General features: G+C 37.8%; 1 protein-coding gene across 13 annotated transcripts in view; it reads right to left on the bottom strand.

Annotated features, from left to right (window-relative positions):
• Positions 1-10,205: 10,205 nt before the first annotated feature.
• SLIT2 (slit guidance ligand 2) overlaps positions 10,206-16,940 on the bottom strand; it is a 266,430-nt gene continuing 259,695 nt past the window's right edge. For 10 of the 13 annotated variants that reach the window (XM_037390206.1, XM_037390231.1, XM_037390238.1 and 7 more), the window contains 2 exons: positions 13,145-13,356; positions 10,206-12,061 (listed from right to left, as the gene is read on the bottom strand). In XM_037390206.1, the coding sequence (XP_037246103.1) occupies positions 11,820-12,061; positions 13,145-13,356 (454 nt within the window). In that variant the 3' untranslated portion in view covers positions 10,206-11,819. Of the gene's footprint in view, positions 12,062-12,716; positions 12,806-13,144; positions 13,357-16,940 lie in introns of all 13 variants that reach the window. The other 3 variants (XM_037390296.1, XM_037390262.1, XM_037390306.1) reach the window with 3 other exon arrangements.

Here is a 16,940-nt window from a genome sequence, read left to right as displayed (position 1 = left end):
TGCTATTCAAGTCATTTGCTAAGCACCTCTAACAGACCAACTTTCCTTCAAGGGGCGTTGTTGTCAGGCTGAATGATGCCTTCAAATTTTTACTCTAAGTGATGGGCATCTTGTGGTATCTCTTGTCACATGGTCAAGGTCTCCTGATGATGTTGGGGGGTGGGGTGGGGGAGATAGATATCTAGAGAATGAGTATCTCTTCTTTGCTAAGGTAGAAACAGGGGCAGGACTGCCTGAGGCAGGGACCTTTACTTCACAGTAATGAGGTGAAAATTTGCTGGTAAGGAGCAGGAGTATCCATGTAAGCATTAGAAAATACATGGAAAAACACGTAACATGAGAATGCGATTAATGCAGAGTAAGGAAAATGTGCTTTTTTTTTCCATTTAATGTAACTCTATGTTTGACTTGTGAAGCCATTGCTGTGCAAAGCGAAGGCTGCATCTGACTTGAAAGCACCTGGAATATTGTTTTCCACAAACCCAAACACTGGAGACTGAGTTACTGGTAGAAGTGAGTGCCAGACTGAGTCTAACTCCAGTCTTATTACTGGAGTAATATTTTAATGCAGTTGGTGCATTAACGGATTGTCCTAATTGTTCAAGTAAAGCAAAACATTATCCAGTCATGGGTACAAAATACCACACTGGACCAGGATTGAGAAAAATTTGGATTCAGCTCCTGGTGCAGCTTGTGGAAATCTTACTGCGTGCAGTTCTTGCCTTCCTTTGCCCAGTGTTCCTAGTATTTCTCTTTTACCTGTGTGTAAGTATAAAGTCATATTCAGAAGACATAAACCACACTGTGCTCAGGAGAGTCTTGAACAGCCTAGTGATGACAGCCTAAGCAGAAAGTATTTGGGGTTTTAAAGTGTCATTTAGACAATGGCCTTATCAAATTATTCTTTAAGAGTCAATGCATTATTGTTTCTTTCCTTCATTGGAAGCAGTTATATTATTTGAGAGCAGCTCCAAATTCCTAATATACTTCTCAAGATGAGCCAGTCTTGCAAGCTACGAGATGTCACCAGCTCCCAATGCCAGTGAAGATGGCCGAGGGAGCTCAGTGATTCCACAGACCAAAAACTCTACAAGGAACTATGTTTGCTTTCACAGCCAGCATGGCCTCCTGTGATTCTGAGTTTCTGGGATTTTTTTTGGTTTTGGTTTGGTTTTTTTCTCTTCAGGGCAAGTATAGGCAACAGTCAATTCTGTGTACTCAGTATTTAGACTGTATGGCGTAGAAGTCTAACAAAATGCAACTTGTCTTAGGGCACTGGGGTGTGCCACCTATTACTTGCTAAAGGAAATAAGAAGGGTGAACTAGATAAATATGATCTGTGTTTTAGTTTTGAAGGGTTTTTTTTTTTAATTGCCTGTTACTTCATTGCCCAAGGTCAGTCTTGTCAGACAAGTGGACCAACAGTTCTCTAGAGTAACATAAAACCATTAAGTTGCTCTTTGATCTTGCACCTTCTTTAGAACCTTTTAATCAATTAACCATGAAGCTACTCAGCTTGTCTTATTTCCTGCACATAAAACTAGTTTGGTCAAGCTGACACATTACTACATTATAGATCAAAGATTGAAGGAAATTCACATCCAACCAGGATAATTATGTGGAATTTTTCTGAATCTGTTGTATACATTTTCATGCCTCAGATGGAGGAAAACAGCATTTGGGTGTAGATTGAATTAAAGGATTGAAGTGAATTTTAAAGGGTGGCTAAATGGGTTTGTGCATGATTGACCTTACACACGTTGTGGATGGATTTCATGGCTAGGTTGCTGAGCCTCAGCTGTCCATCTGTCCTTAGAGAGGACCCACTGTTGATAGTAAAAGGAAACATGATGTGTTAGAACATAAACACTGATCTCTTGCTTAGGATGCCTTTAAATAAGAAAGAAAATTTAAATGTTGAATGTATTGTAAAGTGATAAGAGATTGAAATCCTTTTAGCCCAGGAATTAAATTTTGATAATAGAAAGAGATGTGGTTTAAGGCTTGTAGGGTCACACTTCTGTAATCTTATTTGTGTGCACAAAATCCCAACAGTCAGAGATACCTTCAGTATTATGTTTTTAAAGATCTGGGATTGTTGAAGCTATTATTTTATGGTTATATGGGAATTAGGGTGTCTCAAAATATATATTCTATTCCTCTGGCCAAATACTGGAGTACACAAACAGCTCCAATCAGCTTTTTGTTTGAGCTTCTCCCTTAAGCGGGAGGGAGTGTTACCCACACCAGTCCAACAGAGCAAAGCATCCACTCACTCAGATTTTGCTTAAGACATATTTTGCACAGCTGTTTCTTGTGGGATTGGTTTGTTCTCTTCCTGCTTGCTGATGCTGAAAGCAAAGGTGGCCTGGCCCAGATAAGGGTGTCACCTGGTGTATGTGCATTTGTTTGCAGGTAAAAATACCAAGAACCACCATTATTTCTGAAGAAAATCCCGGCCCTACGGATTTCTTTAAACAAGTAAAGAAGCATTTTTGAAAGAATCCACTTTGTGAAATGATGGTGTAGGATATTCTTCACAGACCGCCCCTTATTCTCTGAAGACGCATCTTGTATCTAGACTTAGTATACTTAAAAGTAGGGAGGAAATAGGAATCCTTAGAGCTGCTATAACTCACATTATTTTCATGCTAAGTTTAAGCCGTGTTCTCTTTGCAGATCTGTATTGATTTTTCTGAATGTTACACTTCCCTTAGCTAAACAGCTCCCTGGTGGTATTTGTCATCTTCCTTTTAAGCTGAATTAAAAGAGAATGAACAAGTTTGTGGATGGCATGAATAAAATACTCTTTGGTAGATATACTGCTTGTCTTCTGAACAAAGAGGAGTACATCCAGCTCTTTGTACTAAGGAAGAAATATTTTCCCTAATCTGCCTCTGTACAAATTCCTCATTTAAGCCTAAATGGAAATCTCTCAGAAAAGGAAAGGATATTTGTGAAACTTACTTCTACATTTACCACTGCAGTATCTTTTTCATGTTGGATTTAGGATTCAGTGGGGTGCTTTCTTTTTGGGATTTGAAAAGACACAAAAATCCCAAAGGAGTCAGTAGGAGGTTACGCTTGATTTTGAGCCTAAAACAGGCCAAACATTAGATTCTGTTGTTTGTTTTCTTTCTACTTAAAGCTATAAATCATCCCAGATTCATCAAACTGTTTGCAAATCTAATCCAAGCTGGAGCAAGTTACAGACTGGACCAAGATGTACGTTTATAGTAATGCCCGAAAACAGGAAAGACTTTAGATCAGAAAGGAAAAACTATCTGGTTTCATTACATGTGGCTTCAAGTTTCATTACAAAAGGTTTTACATGGCTTTGATCCCCTAATTTGGCTAAAATCAAAAAAACCCCAACAACAAAACACCCCCAAAAAAGAGAAGTGATCTCCATGTGCACACAGCTATTTTAGTGCATGCATGTGACTAAAACAGATATGCTGTGCCCCAGTAAATTACAGTGTGTACCACGCAGACATGCTGTGTTTGAAAGTATAGAGAACGAAGTCAAGATATATTAGGTCAAACTTCCTCGCTGCCAGCTACCTTGAATTCTTAATCATACCTGCTGTTGTTCGGAGCTGCTCAGGGGAACCGAAAAGCATAGATAAGTTCACATCCTGAAAAACAAAAAAACAGAAGGTATGTACTTTCTGCCCTTATATATGTGTGTATATATATACATGCGCACTAAAGATTGTGCAAGAGTCTGTTTTCCATAATGCTTTCTTATGGAGCCACAATTAAGTGGGTCTTTAAAAGTGAGTATTAAAGAAATAATGACTTCACTAGAAGCGGTTTTACTACAATAGTACTCCTTTTTTCTTTTTCTTTTTTTTCTTTTTTTTTTTTTTTTTTGGTTAAAGACCTCTTGTCGTCCATTTTTGATTGCTATTGCAGAAAATGATTTGCCAGTTCTCTTCAATCCTCTGTAGTCTGGAGAGCAGCACTGGTAAGCAAGCAAGCTCCTTTCCCACAAATCCTCGGCACTGCTTACATGAGAAAAAGGGGCAGAGCCGAGCGAGAGGGGCACAAAAGGCTTTTCCAAAGTAACACAAATGATGGCTCCTGTAGTCAACACGCTGGAGCGTGGACTGCAGTTGCAAACCCAGGTTTGGTGCACTGAAATCATTAACTCCTTTTTCCAGCAGATAGATGTAGTGGCTCCAGGCCAGCTGCGCTGGGTTTACAGCTGCTTTGCATCACTGAAACAGCATGAAGCAGCATAAGCCTACAGTGAATCTGGCCCTAGATGTCTTAAAACTGTAATATTTTCTTCTCTGTGCTCTAATACCGTTGTTTTTCTGCATTTTACAAGCCTGTTCATTACCATGTGAAATTCAGATGGACTGTGATCACTTCTGCTCAAAGAAGTTATTCCCAAACGGTTCTTTCATGTCAGCATGAATTAACAGTAGGATGGCTTGTGGCTGGCCCCTACTTTCTGGGCTATAAGTTCCCTTTCTACAGAATTTTGGAAATACATGGCTGTACTTGTTACCCATGAGGAATTACAGGTGTTAATTCCCTTGTGTGTTCACTGCCCAGCATTTTGATGTAGCCAGAGATGGTTCATTTTTAGCATTCTTATTTCCCAGGCACTTGTACCTTACCTATTTGATTGTTTGTTCTTTGTTCTCTTAGTTAAAACAAAACAAAACAAAACAAAAAAAAACCCCACAAAACAAACTGGGGCATAATTTTTGTTTGTTTATAGCTTTTGACTGTGGTTGCTGAGCACATTTTCAGTTAGTGCTCAGTCTCTTTCTCCTTCCTTCCAATTAACCCGAAGTTACACATGCTTTTCAGAATGAAAACGAAGAGGCTGCGTTCTCCGCGTCACACACAGAATGGGAGTTCTATTACTTACACCAGCCACCATTCCTGCTGACTTGTACGAACACATTGCTGTTACAGTTTAATAAATAACACTGGATTTTTATATGCTCAAACATTAATTAGACAGAGACCGTTCTTTCCATCACCAGTGTGGTGTTTTGCCCCCGCCAGATGCCTCCAGTTACCTCAGTGAACGCACATGCAGGAAGGGGATTGCTGTGACTTACTGGGAAGGGAAGGAAGAAGTGTCTCGTCAGGGATGGCTGTGGGAATGGCAGGCACAGCCGGGTCTGGAGCCTGGTGGGTGAGAAGCAAGGAGTGTCTGGAGTGCCTGGAGCTTTGGGGAAGGGGTGAATGCCAAAGGCTGGTCCGTGCTTTGTGATAATGGATGATGAGCGCTGCTTTAATCAAGCCAGACTTAACAAACCTTCTGCTTCTTGTTTTTAAGCTGCTTTGTAAAGTTTCTCATTAGTTTATTTTTTTATTTATTTAGGGTAATTGTAAACATTTTTCTGCAGTGGAGTCTATGCAGTGCCACATGGGCTCACCGTGGATATTCAGACCCAGAAATATGCCCAAACCTCCCTCTCCACAAAAGGTGTACCAGAATTAGATAACTCTTAGGCCCCTTTTTCTTCCTTCTCCAGCCCTGGACACACTGCATTGATTATTTCTAGGAGTGTACTTGGAGGTTGCTTAATGTCTTTGTTCACTAATCATATAACAGTTTGTTCAGCAAAAACAAAGGTAACAATTAATGAATAGTAACTTGTGATCTCAGTTTAGAAACTATTTTTTTTTGGTAGATCAATGTATCTTCTGCGGTCGGTTTTATTACTGTTGACAATTCATGTTTTACCTTTCCTTTACAGAATAATCATAAAACTGCACAAAAATGGGTGAACTGATATGGAAGGCAATCCAATTGCAAAAAAAAAAAAAAAAGAAAAAAAAGAAAAAAAAGAAAAAGGAGAGAGAACAGGCAAATATAAACCTCTTTAAACTTGCTATTTCAAAACAGCAACCAACTTCTAAAGCAGAGGTCAGCTGGTACTGCTCTTATTGCTGTTACCATAGCAGAAACACAGAAATGTGATTAAATAAATAAAGCTAATCAGAAGCAAAAAACCCAAATTTGCAGTCAAAACAGCTCAAGTTAACTTATTCTCAGAGGACTTTGAAAGAAACATACTTCTGAAGATGTGCTGTGAGAGATTTTAGGCACAGCTGCAGGAAAAAAAAGGTATCCTTTCTCTCTCTTTAGAAGGATTAAATCTGTCCTGGAAATTAAACAAAGTGGACAAAGTTTCATACAGAAACAACACACTGAAGCCCAGAATATGAAAAACTATGAGAAAGAATAAAAATGTCCTGGAAAAAGGGCTACTGGATCTTTTTAAAGAACTTCAATGACAGAGTAAAGCAACCCAGGCACATTAATTCTATCTTTACTTGTCTCTTATGATACGGAAAAGTATCCTAAAAAGAATGAAGACAAAAAAAAAAAGTTATAGCTGACAAAAACAGATAACAATTCCCCTTGTCTGAGTCTATAAATCCACAAAATATTAAGTTTATATCAATCTGTGGATGTCAGACTGCTCCGGGGGCGCGGGGTGGGGGTGGGGAGGGCGGTGTATGTAACATTTTCCAAATTATAAAGGACATGAAAATATCTGATCTCTGTAACTGGATGTATAACCTCTCTCTTCTTCTTTAAGGCAGGTCTTCTGATCCCTCTACCAAAGTTAACGAATACCTAAAAAAGGAACAGAAAAGAAGTCTTAACCTCCTGTATGTAGTATAGGGCAGCAACTGAGAGTACTGAGGCTTGACGTTCAGAATTAAAGGAATTTACCTCTGAACTGGAATGAAATAAAAGGATGGAGTTGTAAAGATCAGAAAGCATTACCAAGATCAACATTTTGAAATTAAGCTGTGGATCTGGGAGGCAGTTTTAAAGTCTGTTCCCATGGCTGAGCAAAATTCCTGCAGCATGGGTGTCATGCTGTAGAGCTGGAGCGTATTTGCTGGGACCGTGGATAGCCAGAAGTCTTGCTGTTCAGTGAGACTGTTTTTTCTCAGCTTGACAAATGACATGCAGCACTGACAGAATACTTCTTTGCTGGCCATCACCCCTACGGACACTGGCCAGAACAGCAGCAGCAGGAACATACCCTCCAACTCTGATTTAATCACATGGAGCCCAGGAGACTAGTGAATAGAGCTGTTAACTCTGTGTTTGGTTTGCTTTTCCCATCTGTGTTTTATTAAACTGAGAGCAAAACTTACTCACTTTTTTAACGTCATGAACTGTTGGTGTCCAGGATGATGGCTGATATTAAGGTATACATACACAGTTTAACCTGGCTGAGGGCCAAAGAGGCCTATGATTTCCAGCCTAGACAATTTATTTGCAAAAGGACACAAAATCCCTCTACTCTCAGACATTTCTGAAAGGATGAGCACAATGACTTCCCGCTCTCCCAGGAACACAATACATAAAGAACACAGTAAAACAGTAGGCTCTCCAGGCTGAGCCAGGCTCTCCAGGCGTGCAGGCAAACACTTCAGTTTTACTTTACTCCTGACAGCCCCTACATAGTCACAACTACCAACAATTTTCTGATTTCCACTCTAGGAATCTTAAATAGATTGGAGATACCAGCTCAGTGCATAGGTATTTCTTCTAAAAGCCAAGAATCCTGAATGGCTCAAATGGGGATTTGCACTTTATGGGAACTGAAATTATGTGCCAGGCTCTCCACTGTAAGGTGGCATAGCTGAAGCACAGACACTTGCATGTCTAATGAGCTACTGCAAGAATTAACACTGGCTTCTAAAGGCAAACAAAAAGGAACCAAAAGATGGGATTCTGAATTGCTTTCAAAAGATAAAACTTTTCCTCAGACAATAGGGTTAACTCCAGATAGAAAGATCAAGTGCACATTTTTCAGAACTGTAAAGAGGTTTCTTTTAAAGACATAAGTTTCAAGCAGTAACAGATAAGGCTCCCAAAATAGAGCTTCAATGCAAACAGCCACCAACACTCTGACACTTTTCCAAAACTTCTGGGCATTTTCTTCTTAACAGCAAGCTCCTTTCCAAAACATACCACTCTCCCCCGCATCTCTTAATCATCACTCATCTCATAAAAATTAAATGGTGACATCCACTTTCTCCATTGCCTTGCTACTACCCTGCAAGTACATTCATTCCACAGATCACCAGGTCTGCCAGATTTTTGTCATCTATAAAGCCTCTGCATTCCGGTCTTTCCAGGCAAATACCTTTGTAACACTATATGAATATCATATTGACTGTGGCATCTACAGAAAGCATCATCATATTACCATGATTCTTGTAATACAGAAGCTCATAATATCCCCATATGGCAATGCAAAGTATTCTGGATACAAGACAAAACTGTTACTACAATAGAGCTTAGAAAATAAACTGTATTTCTCAAAGCTTGTTCAAAGCCCATCATTTGTTTGCTTAAACCAGTATTTCTACAACTCACATATCCATCTCCCCCCGAAGCTTTAATGCAGACTGCAGAATCTGGTTCCATGTGTGATAGTGCCTATTCTGAATTGACTTTCAATGTTAACAAAAAAGCAGTGACTTGTTACTATTTAATTTGAGTGGTCTTTTTTTCATGCTTTTTCACATTTTTGTCATCTGTGAGATGACAGTATGAATTGTGCATGAACCAGTACAAATTAAGCACTATTCATGTGCTTTCTCTTTTACAGCTTTTAAGAATATTGGCAGAAAATGACGGCATTGTCAAGTTGCAGTTTTCTTGGTTCCTAATTAAAAAAGAATTTGAATTGTATGTAGTGCTAACTCAAAGGGAGCAACTTGGTCACCGTACTGATTTGTATCCTTCAGACCCAATGGTTTTTATGCATTCGATTCAATACATTCAAAGCAGACTGCATGAGTGATTCCTCTCATACATTCTCTCCTCTGACCCTAGGAGAGAAACCTAATCCCCGGAGCGCTGTGTTAAAAGGTGTATAACATGTTTTTGAATGAAGACCTACGTGTCTGGAGTGTTCTGCACTGAACTAAATTCTCCACTGGTTAGCTATGTTTAAAGCTACAGTTCCCTCAGATCCCCATTTCTCTTTTGGCGAATGTAAGCAGAAGGCAGCCTATTACAGCAATATAACGAGAAACTTGATTTAGGCAAAAAGGTTTCAGGGTGACTCATCTCACTGAGAAAAGTTCTCTCGTCACGCAGAGTAACACACCTTGTTGGTGCTGAAGGACTTCCAGTGGTGAGAATACAGGGCTGCTCGGGTTTTTAAGGTGTGAGCTGAGTCACTGTTTTATGTAGGTGCCTTATATTCCTCCAGAGGGGTAGGTGCCAAAGTTGTTTTTTGTTGGGGTTTGGGTTTTTTTTTGGTTTGGTTTGGTTTGTTTGTTGGGGTTTTTCTGTTGTTTTGTTTTCTTTTTTGTTTGCTGGGGTTTTCTTTTTTTGTTTGTTTGTTTTTTGTTTTAAGTTTTTGTTTGGTTCTGCTTAAAGACCACAAAAAGGCCCTGTCTTGCTGGCCTCAGGATCCCCAGTAGCTGCTAGCATTGCCTGAATACAGCGCAAAATTCCTTTTTCTCTGTCAGTATGAGGACAGAGCAGTCCAACTCCAGATACTTGGTACAGGGATTTTGATCATACACAGAAAAATAATACTGTTTCACCAAGAATGCTATGTAAGTACTGTTATGCAAAAATGCCTTTTTTTTTCCTCAAAGCTACCCGTATTTACAGAAGAATATTTAGAAGTCATACAAACTGCAAAGGTGGCCTCACGCCAAAGGCTGTTTCATTGCACATTCAGACAAATTCTAAAGCAGACTAAGTAAAATAAATACAGAATTTTCTGTAAAAATTATATTACAGAAGAGAAACCTGCTTAAGTATCATCCCATCCAATTGCTTAAATTTCAAATACTTAGTCCAAGATTAGTGACAATTAATCCCTCTGAAGAATCAAATTACTTGCTAAAAGAGCTGTCAAATTGTCGTTTGGATAACCATTAAAATATTAGGAGAGATTCAGTTTGCCTTTTCATGCAGTGTACTTATAAGAAGCCTTTCGTTAATTTTGGTATGAGTTCAGCTGTGTTTGTAATGAGCCAACATTTTCAGATGTCACCGCCTGTAGGTGTAATAATCCCAAGTTAATTCCTTCTTCAGATTTTCAGCAATGAATACACTAGATCTAGGGTTGGGTTTTATTCTGGTTTTTACCAAATATTCTATGCAACTACAAATGTTTAATTAAAGGCTGATAGACAATTTAAACTTCTCAGAAGAATACAAATAAAATATGTTAATGAAGTAAATATCTGTTTAATTTACAAACATCAGTAGCATTACTGATATCAGTCCAAATAAGACAAAGCACACTGCATTACACATGTACATCTAACTTTTTTGTAAAAAAAATAATAAAATAAAATTGAAAAACATCTGCATTTTTACAGGGTACCCTGGGTTTTACTGAAAGAAGAACACAACCCACTATTGATTACCAATTCTACATTATAATTTAGCAGCAACATGTTAACGTGGGGAACATTAGGGCAGTGAAGTAGTTTTATTATTTGGGGAAAGTCACAGTTCTTGATAGCACAGCCTTTTTTTTTTTTTCTTTTTTATAAAAAAGGTAAAGAGCTCCATGGGAATATTAATTTATAAAGATCTACCTTCTAATGTCATTTTCTACATGCCACCTTATTTTCTGTAAGTACTGTATATAGGGAAAATCAACTTCTCTACAATTGCCACCTAGTGTAAAAACATTTTCTGTCATACATTATGGGTTCTTGGAAGGTGTCCTGAATATCTGCTGTACGTGAAAACTGCAGATTGTCATCACTTTCAGATTCAGTGACACCAAGTGGTCAGATTCTAAGGAAAAGAAAAAAGGAAGGGGAAGGAGAGGAAAAAGACCGAAAACATTTACCCCAAGACGACATGCTACGTTAGTTCTATTGCAAAAAATCCTGATTTTTAAGTCCTTTAAAAAAAAATACAAAAATACTGGGACAAATATAAATTAATATATATTAAAGCATTGAAAAACAGTAAAAGGGATCGCCTAAAGGGGTTAAGTACAATGTACTTTGATACAATAAATATTTCTCAATGAAACTGAATACTGTATAGAGTTGTTTAGAACTCATAGAAACAGAAATCCATATTATTACTAATTTATCCATCAATAATCTATTTTTATCATCCCCAAACATTTATATTACAAAAAATTAATACTGGAAAAGGGTAGATAAACACTTTTTTATGCTTCTTTTCCTAACATGCTGACATAAAAGTATACATCATCAGGAGATTTCAGGATTATAGTATATTCTCATATCTCCCATTTCCCATCCGTTAAATGGGACCCCATCTTCTCAAGATGCTTAATAATTCCAAAAGATAAAACGTATTTCATACAATTGTTATTTCTGCATAATCTGATTCTTTTCACTTGTAATGCTTCCTCATCCATAGGTAAGTGATTGGTATGGTCTGCCAAGCCAATAAAATATACCGATACGAAAGTGAAAAAACAAGCCTTATGTTCTGGTCAATATTTCACCTCTGAGCTGTTAAGCTGAAAGTCACATGTGTATAGTGTCAGTGTATCTTCAGCATGTTATAAAGAAGAATCCATGTTAAAAGCAGTTAAAAGTTTCCCATCTCTGTTGCAATGTTACCAGGTCTTTTTTTTTTTTTTTTTTCTTCAAAGCTCCTCTTGGTTATGAGAAGTCTCAGTTCAAGCACTTGAATCTTTTCAAATGAAGAAAAAGTCTTTATTCTCATAATAAAAATAAGTCTGTTCTGTATTTTACAATATATTTCAAATATTTCCACTATGAAGCATTAATTAGTCCGACACGGTCAATAAGTATACAACATTTTCAAAAGACAAGTGTGACAGGGACACTTAGGAGAGACAATTTGTACAGCCACACTTCACCACTTTTTCAACCTCGTCCACAAATGATGACCCATCAGTGCATTCAAAAGAGTATTTCCGTCTCTTGCTTCTTAGTGGTCCACAGCACTGCCCGGTTGAACATCCTCCTTTACATTCTAGTCTCGATACCTTCTTGGTCGTCTGGCACGCAGCATACCCTTGCTGCTTTTGGTAGTAATCTCGGATTCGTTCCCCTCGACAAGAGATTTCTGCAGAAAACAGTATTTAAAATAAGAGATGCACTTTTGAGACACAGGTCAAAGAATCGTTGATGTCGCTAAGGAAGATGCTGTGTTTCTAATTGCAGTTGGGATTGGTGTTTTAAAGTTTGACTCGGCCTCTCTATTAGAAACTAGTGGTTCTACGAAACATAATTTGATTAATGCTGAGCTTTATTTCCTATACCTCCTATTCTCAGTAAAGGTTGTATTATGTGTAGTAAACCATAAATACAAGGCTATTACAATGACAAGAAAATTGGAAGCTTAAATCTTTTCCTGTTTTATAAAAATACACATCTTCTATTCCTACATTGCTTGCAGCTGGTTCTATTTACCATAGTGAAATGTTTCAGAGAGCATGCAATTTAATTTATTAGACCTGGAGTTTAATATTATTCAAACTCTTATTTAAAACAAGTTACAGTCCACTAACTTCATAAATTACTAAGGTATAAAACCAGCTAAAAATAAGACATCTGTTAGAAGTTCCACAACCATATTCTTCTATTCTATTCACATCTATGTACAATACAAAATAAATGCCATCTGGGGTAAGGGAAAGAGAGGGAGGGGGAGAGCTTTGATAGGCAAAGGACAAAGAAAAAGGTAGGGGGAAAAGTCATCCTGTTTTCATCCATCTCACCTGCATAATTCGCTGTGATAAATCAGTTGAAGCTGAGAGGTCAAAAGTAGAGTTTGTGATAAAACTAGGAGCAGAATCATTGGATTTGGCTTCTCAGTTGCAGAAGGCAGAGAAACAATAAATACAGAAAGATACAGCAGGTAAAAGGTAACAGTTAAATATAGTAAAAATGTGTTTTTGAATAAAGGTAAAAAAGAGAAATGTTTTCAAAGCAAAACATTTGATGAAAAAATCCTCAAAATGTAAACAAATTCATGGGAAAAGTTTGATTTTTCTCTCACTGAGATAAATTCTTATGGTAAAAAAAAAAGCAACAAATGTGTGTGTTGTGGGGAAAAAAAATTGGTAATGTTTTTGGCTGTTCATGTTTTAATAAAAAAACCCTCTTTTCTAAGACCAAAACAACAACATTAACATATTTTTTTTACCTTTATCACAGCTGTCCCCCGTGTATCCACTGCTGCATTCGCAATATGGTTTCCCAAGTCCTGAAAGCCTGCATTTGCCATGTTTACACCTGATGGATTGGCAGGGGTTAAACAGCATTTCCTCTTCATCACAGAGGACTCCCCCATGTCCCTGCAGGCATTTACAACTGTATGAAAATGCATTGATCGGCAAGCAGGTACCATGCACACATCTACAGGGGAAACAAGCCCAAGAGAATAAAAATAAATTATTCATCAAAGTTCAGGCTAAGCAACATTAACTACAAATACTTTGGACTGTACTCAGAAGAAATTGCTTTTGTTTCTAATGGACTTTTTCAGTGAGATGCAGTGAAGTGGTTTATAATTGGTATGCAGGTTTACACAGAACAAGCTGCAGTACAGAGCTCTATCTCACCAGAAAACAGCCACTGTAGATGTGTTATGGAAGACTTTTATAGGCCAGTTATTAAACCCAACATTTCCTGGCTACCGAAATTTTCAGCATGCTTTTGAGAAGAATACAGCAAAATCAAGCCCAAATGTAACCCAGTGGAATTAAGTAGAGAAAAAGGATACTCCACCTGAAATTCTGGTTCTTGTATCATTTGAAAAAAAACATATTGTTACTCATGAAGTATGAGGCTCCCAGCACAAAGACAGGTCAGGCACTTCCTAACTGACACTTTATGACCAAAGCAATAGCAGTTTCAAAACTGAAGACATGCTCCCCCTTCAAACATATTAGTCTGCATTACCAACTGCTAGTAGTGTGGTCATAGAATCTGTGAGGCAGGTCTTCACGTCACTGAAAGCCATCTGCATTCATCTGGTACCCATGCAGAAACTCACACTAAATAAGGTTACTTATTATCAGGTCTCACCCAAGTGATTAAACTAGCTGCTCTCAGTTGATCTTTGGTAAACATTTATGGTAGGCTCAAATCTTGCTGTTACGACAAAAAAGGCTGTGAGTTAAGCTGCATCTGCTAAGTTCTGATGTACAGTAGTATGGGAACACCTAGCTGGTCTTCCCTTGAGAGAGAGGTGGTGTTTCCCAAAAGGAGGATATTTAATTATTCCTAGGTGGAAGCTGAAGATTAGGGCAATTCGTCTTCTGAAAACATCACCAATGACTTGGAATAAAATCACTTCCTTTTGTTCATTTATTTGGTGGCTCAGGGTCAGTAACTTTCTTCCTAGAAATAATGTTATTAACTGTTGTCTTGATAGACAAGTATCCTATCTATGTAGTGTTTCCTAGGGAGACCACAGTGAAGATTACCCTGTAGGGAGGAATGCAATCCTGATGTTCAAGGTCTCCCTTCCTAATGTTTCTCCTGTCTGTGTTGTAAGACCTCTGAGCCCACAACCTCCTTAGTAGGTTACAGCAGCCACCTAAATAAATATATAAGTAAATGAATAGCTTTAGATTAAAAAAAATATATATAATCCCCATTCTATCTAAAATAAAATCCTTTGTTTCGATGCCGTCAGTTTCAATTTCAGTTCCATCCCTGGAAGTGTTCAAGGCCAGGCTGGACGGGGCTTTGAGCAACCTGGTCTAGTGTAAGGTGTCCCTGCCCATGGCAGGGGGGTTGGAACTAGGTGATGTTTAAGTTCCCTTTTCACCCAAACTATGATCCTATGAATTTGAAGATAGCAAAAATTCATATAAAACTGCATTTCATAGTAAAAGAAGAGTTCTGTTAAGAACAACATCTCATTTTGAAATTTTTTTAGAGAACAAAGTCTGTATTTCTGGAAACTTTGCTTTTTACTCTACTCCTTCAGTGGAGTAAGATATTTGATAAAACTGAAAAGAATGCATAACAGTTTTTAACTTTGGCAAACTTGCATCAACTATTTAAAACTGTTTCATTTCATATATATCACCAAATTCCACTCATCAATGAAATCTACATTACGCTTCTCCATCTGTACCATTAATTCTGTGCAAATGCCTTAGGCATGATGTAACTTGGAAGAAAAACAGTGCAGGAAGTCAGTCTCATCACAGGATATTTAAATGGAAGGCACAACACATAGCCTCCATTCACAAACCCAGTTTGAGATTAAAAACTACAAATATAAAACTTAAATAATAGTTTAAGCACCTCCAAGTTCCCTGTTATGCAAGAGTCTTTATTTCTGAAGCAACTATGTTCCCTAAAAAATTTCATCTTGTTCCTGTGGTTGAAGTCTGATATTCCAGGACTGTTAGATTAAGCAACTCAAAATTGAAGGCTTAGACAGCATCACAGGGCAGATGGCTTTTGTTTCTTTTATGTTCAGCATTTGATCTATTCTCCATTTACAAAAACCTAGTTTTAGGACATCTGATCTATGAAGTTACTCAGGTGACGCTGACATCACGTCATACCCTATACAGGCTGTTTTAGATATCAAAGCAGTCTGTGTCAGGGTCTTTGGTAAAGTTCTGCTTGACTTAGAAGATAATTAAATCTTAGATTATGCCAACTCTTATACTTTTGCTCCCACTCATTCTTTGAAGCCCTAAATTTCATCTTCAGACTGTACTGAAAGGAACATCAGGCTAAGTGCAAACTTGGGCACAGTTTCATCTTATCTAATTTTAGGTACCTATGTCAGGCACTCAAGTTAGATGTGTAACTGCCATAAGCTCCCCACAAAGTCATGGAGAGAAATGAGCTCTTCCAGAGGGTAATTAGACCACTTGAGGTCTAATTTACTCTTTAGAAATTTTTAGAAATTTACTGACTATACAGCAGACTTTGGTCACTAAGTTCCTAAGTCAAGCACCTGGATTTAGGTAAAATAAATGTAAGCCTTATGCCTTTTCACAGTGTGCAGGGATTGCTGAAAGATCCCCTGCATTTTCAAAACAGAGATCATGACTACTCTGCTTCTCAGATAAAAGTGGAATGTTATACTGTATTAGATGGGCAAAATGCATCTATTCAATAGACTGATTTTAGAGATTAATCAAGAAATACAGAATCAAAATACCCAGGAACTAAAGAACAAAAACCCCCACCTTCACTCCAGATAAACAATTTTGATTTGGTTTTCTTTCCTAAAAGCTCACAGCACTGTCTACAGCTGAAACAAACCCAATACTTTCAAGAGCTTACAAAATACTAATGTTGTGCTCACTTAATTCTCCCTCCGATATGCCTGTATCTGATACTTGCCAAGTTTTCTAATCTACTGCAAAAAGCACTCTGTTTGGGTGCTGATGTGTGTAGTTATGAGAACCTATACAGAATCTAATTTTTCAAGGACACTTCAAAGAAATTCTTTGGCTTTTCTTATTATAGAACTTGGTGGTTCAGTTCCATGTTATTTTTGACTCCTCAAGTATAGACCTCACATTTGTATTTTTTAATCTGCTGTGACCTCCTTTATGTCTTAACTTACTGTGAAAAGAGGACAGGATAAGAAAAAGACCCACAAACAATGAAATGCTATAATGATATTCCTCAAAAATTCACTGCTGTAGCTTTGGGAAGAGTTCAAAACTTAATAGTACTGAGAGTCCATAGCCAATGTAAAGAATGCTAACTGCACTGTAAGACATGGTAACTGGTGTATAAAGCTGTAAAGGGTCAGACTCTACACCCACACTATGTGAAAAGATCACTTAAACATCATTTTATATGTGAATTGAAAATCATCTTATTAGAATCTCTTAAGCAAACTCAGGCCACTGATCCTCAAAAGTCACACCAGAGCCCTGAAAAAGCAGCAGCCAAAAGATCCAAGCAGGCTTTCTTTACTCTTAAAAAAAAAAAAAAATACATATATATACACA

The sequence above is a fragment of the Falco rusticolus genome, chromosome 1 (assembly GCF_015220075.1).
Source record: "Falco rusticolus isolate bFalRus1 chromosome 1, bFalRus1.pri, whole genome shotgun sequence".
Lineage (NCBI taxonomy): Eukaryota > Metazoa > Chordata > Aves > Falconiformes > Falconidae > Falco > Falco rusticolus.
The sequence above is the reverse complement of the archived record's forward strand: the minus strand, read 5'-3'. Positions and strand labels throughout refer to the sequence as shown.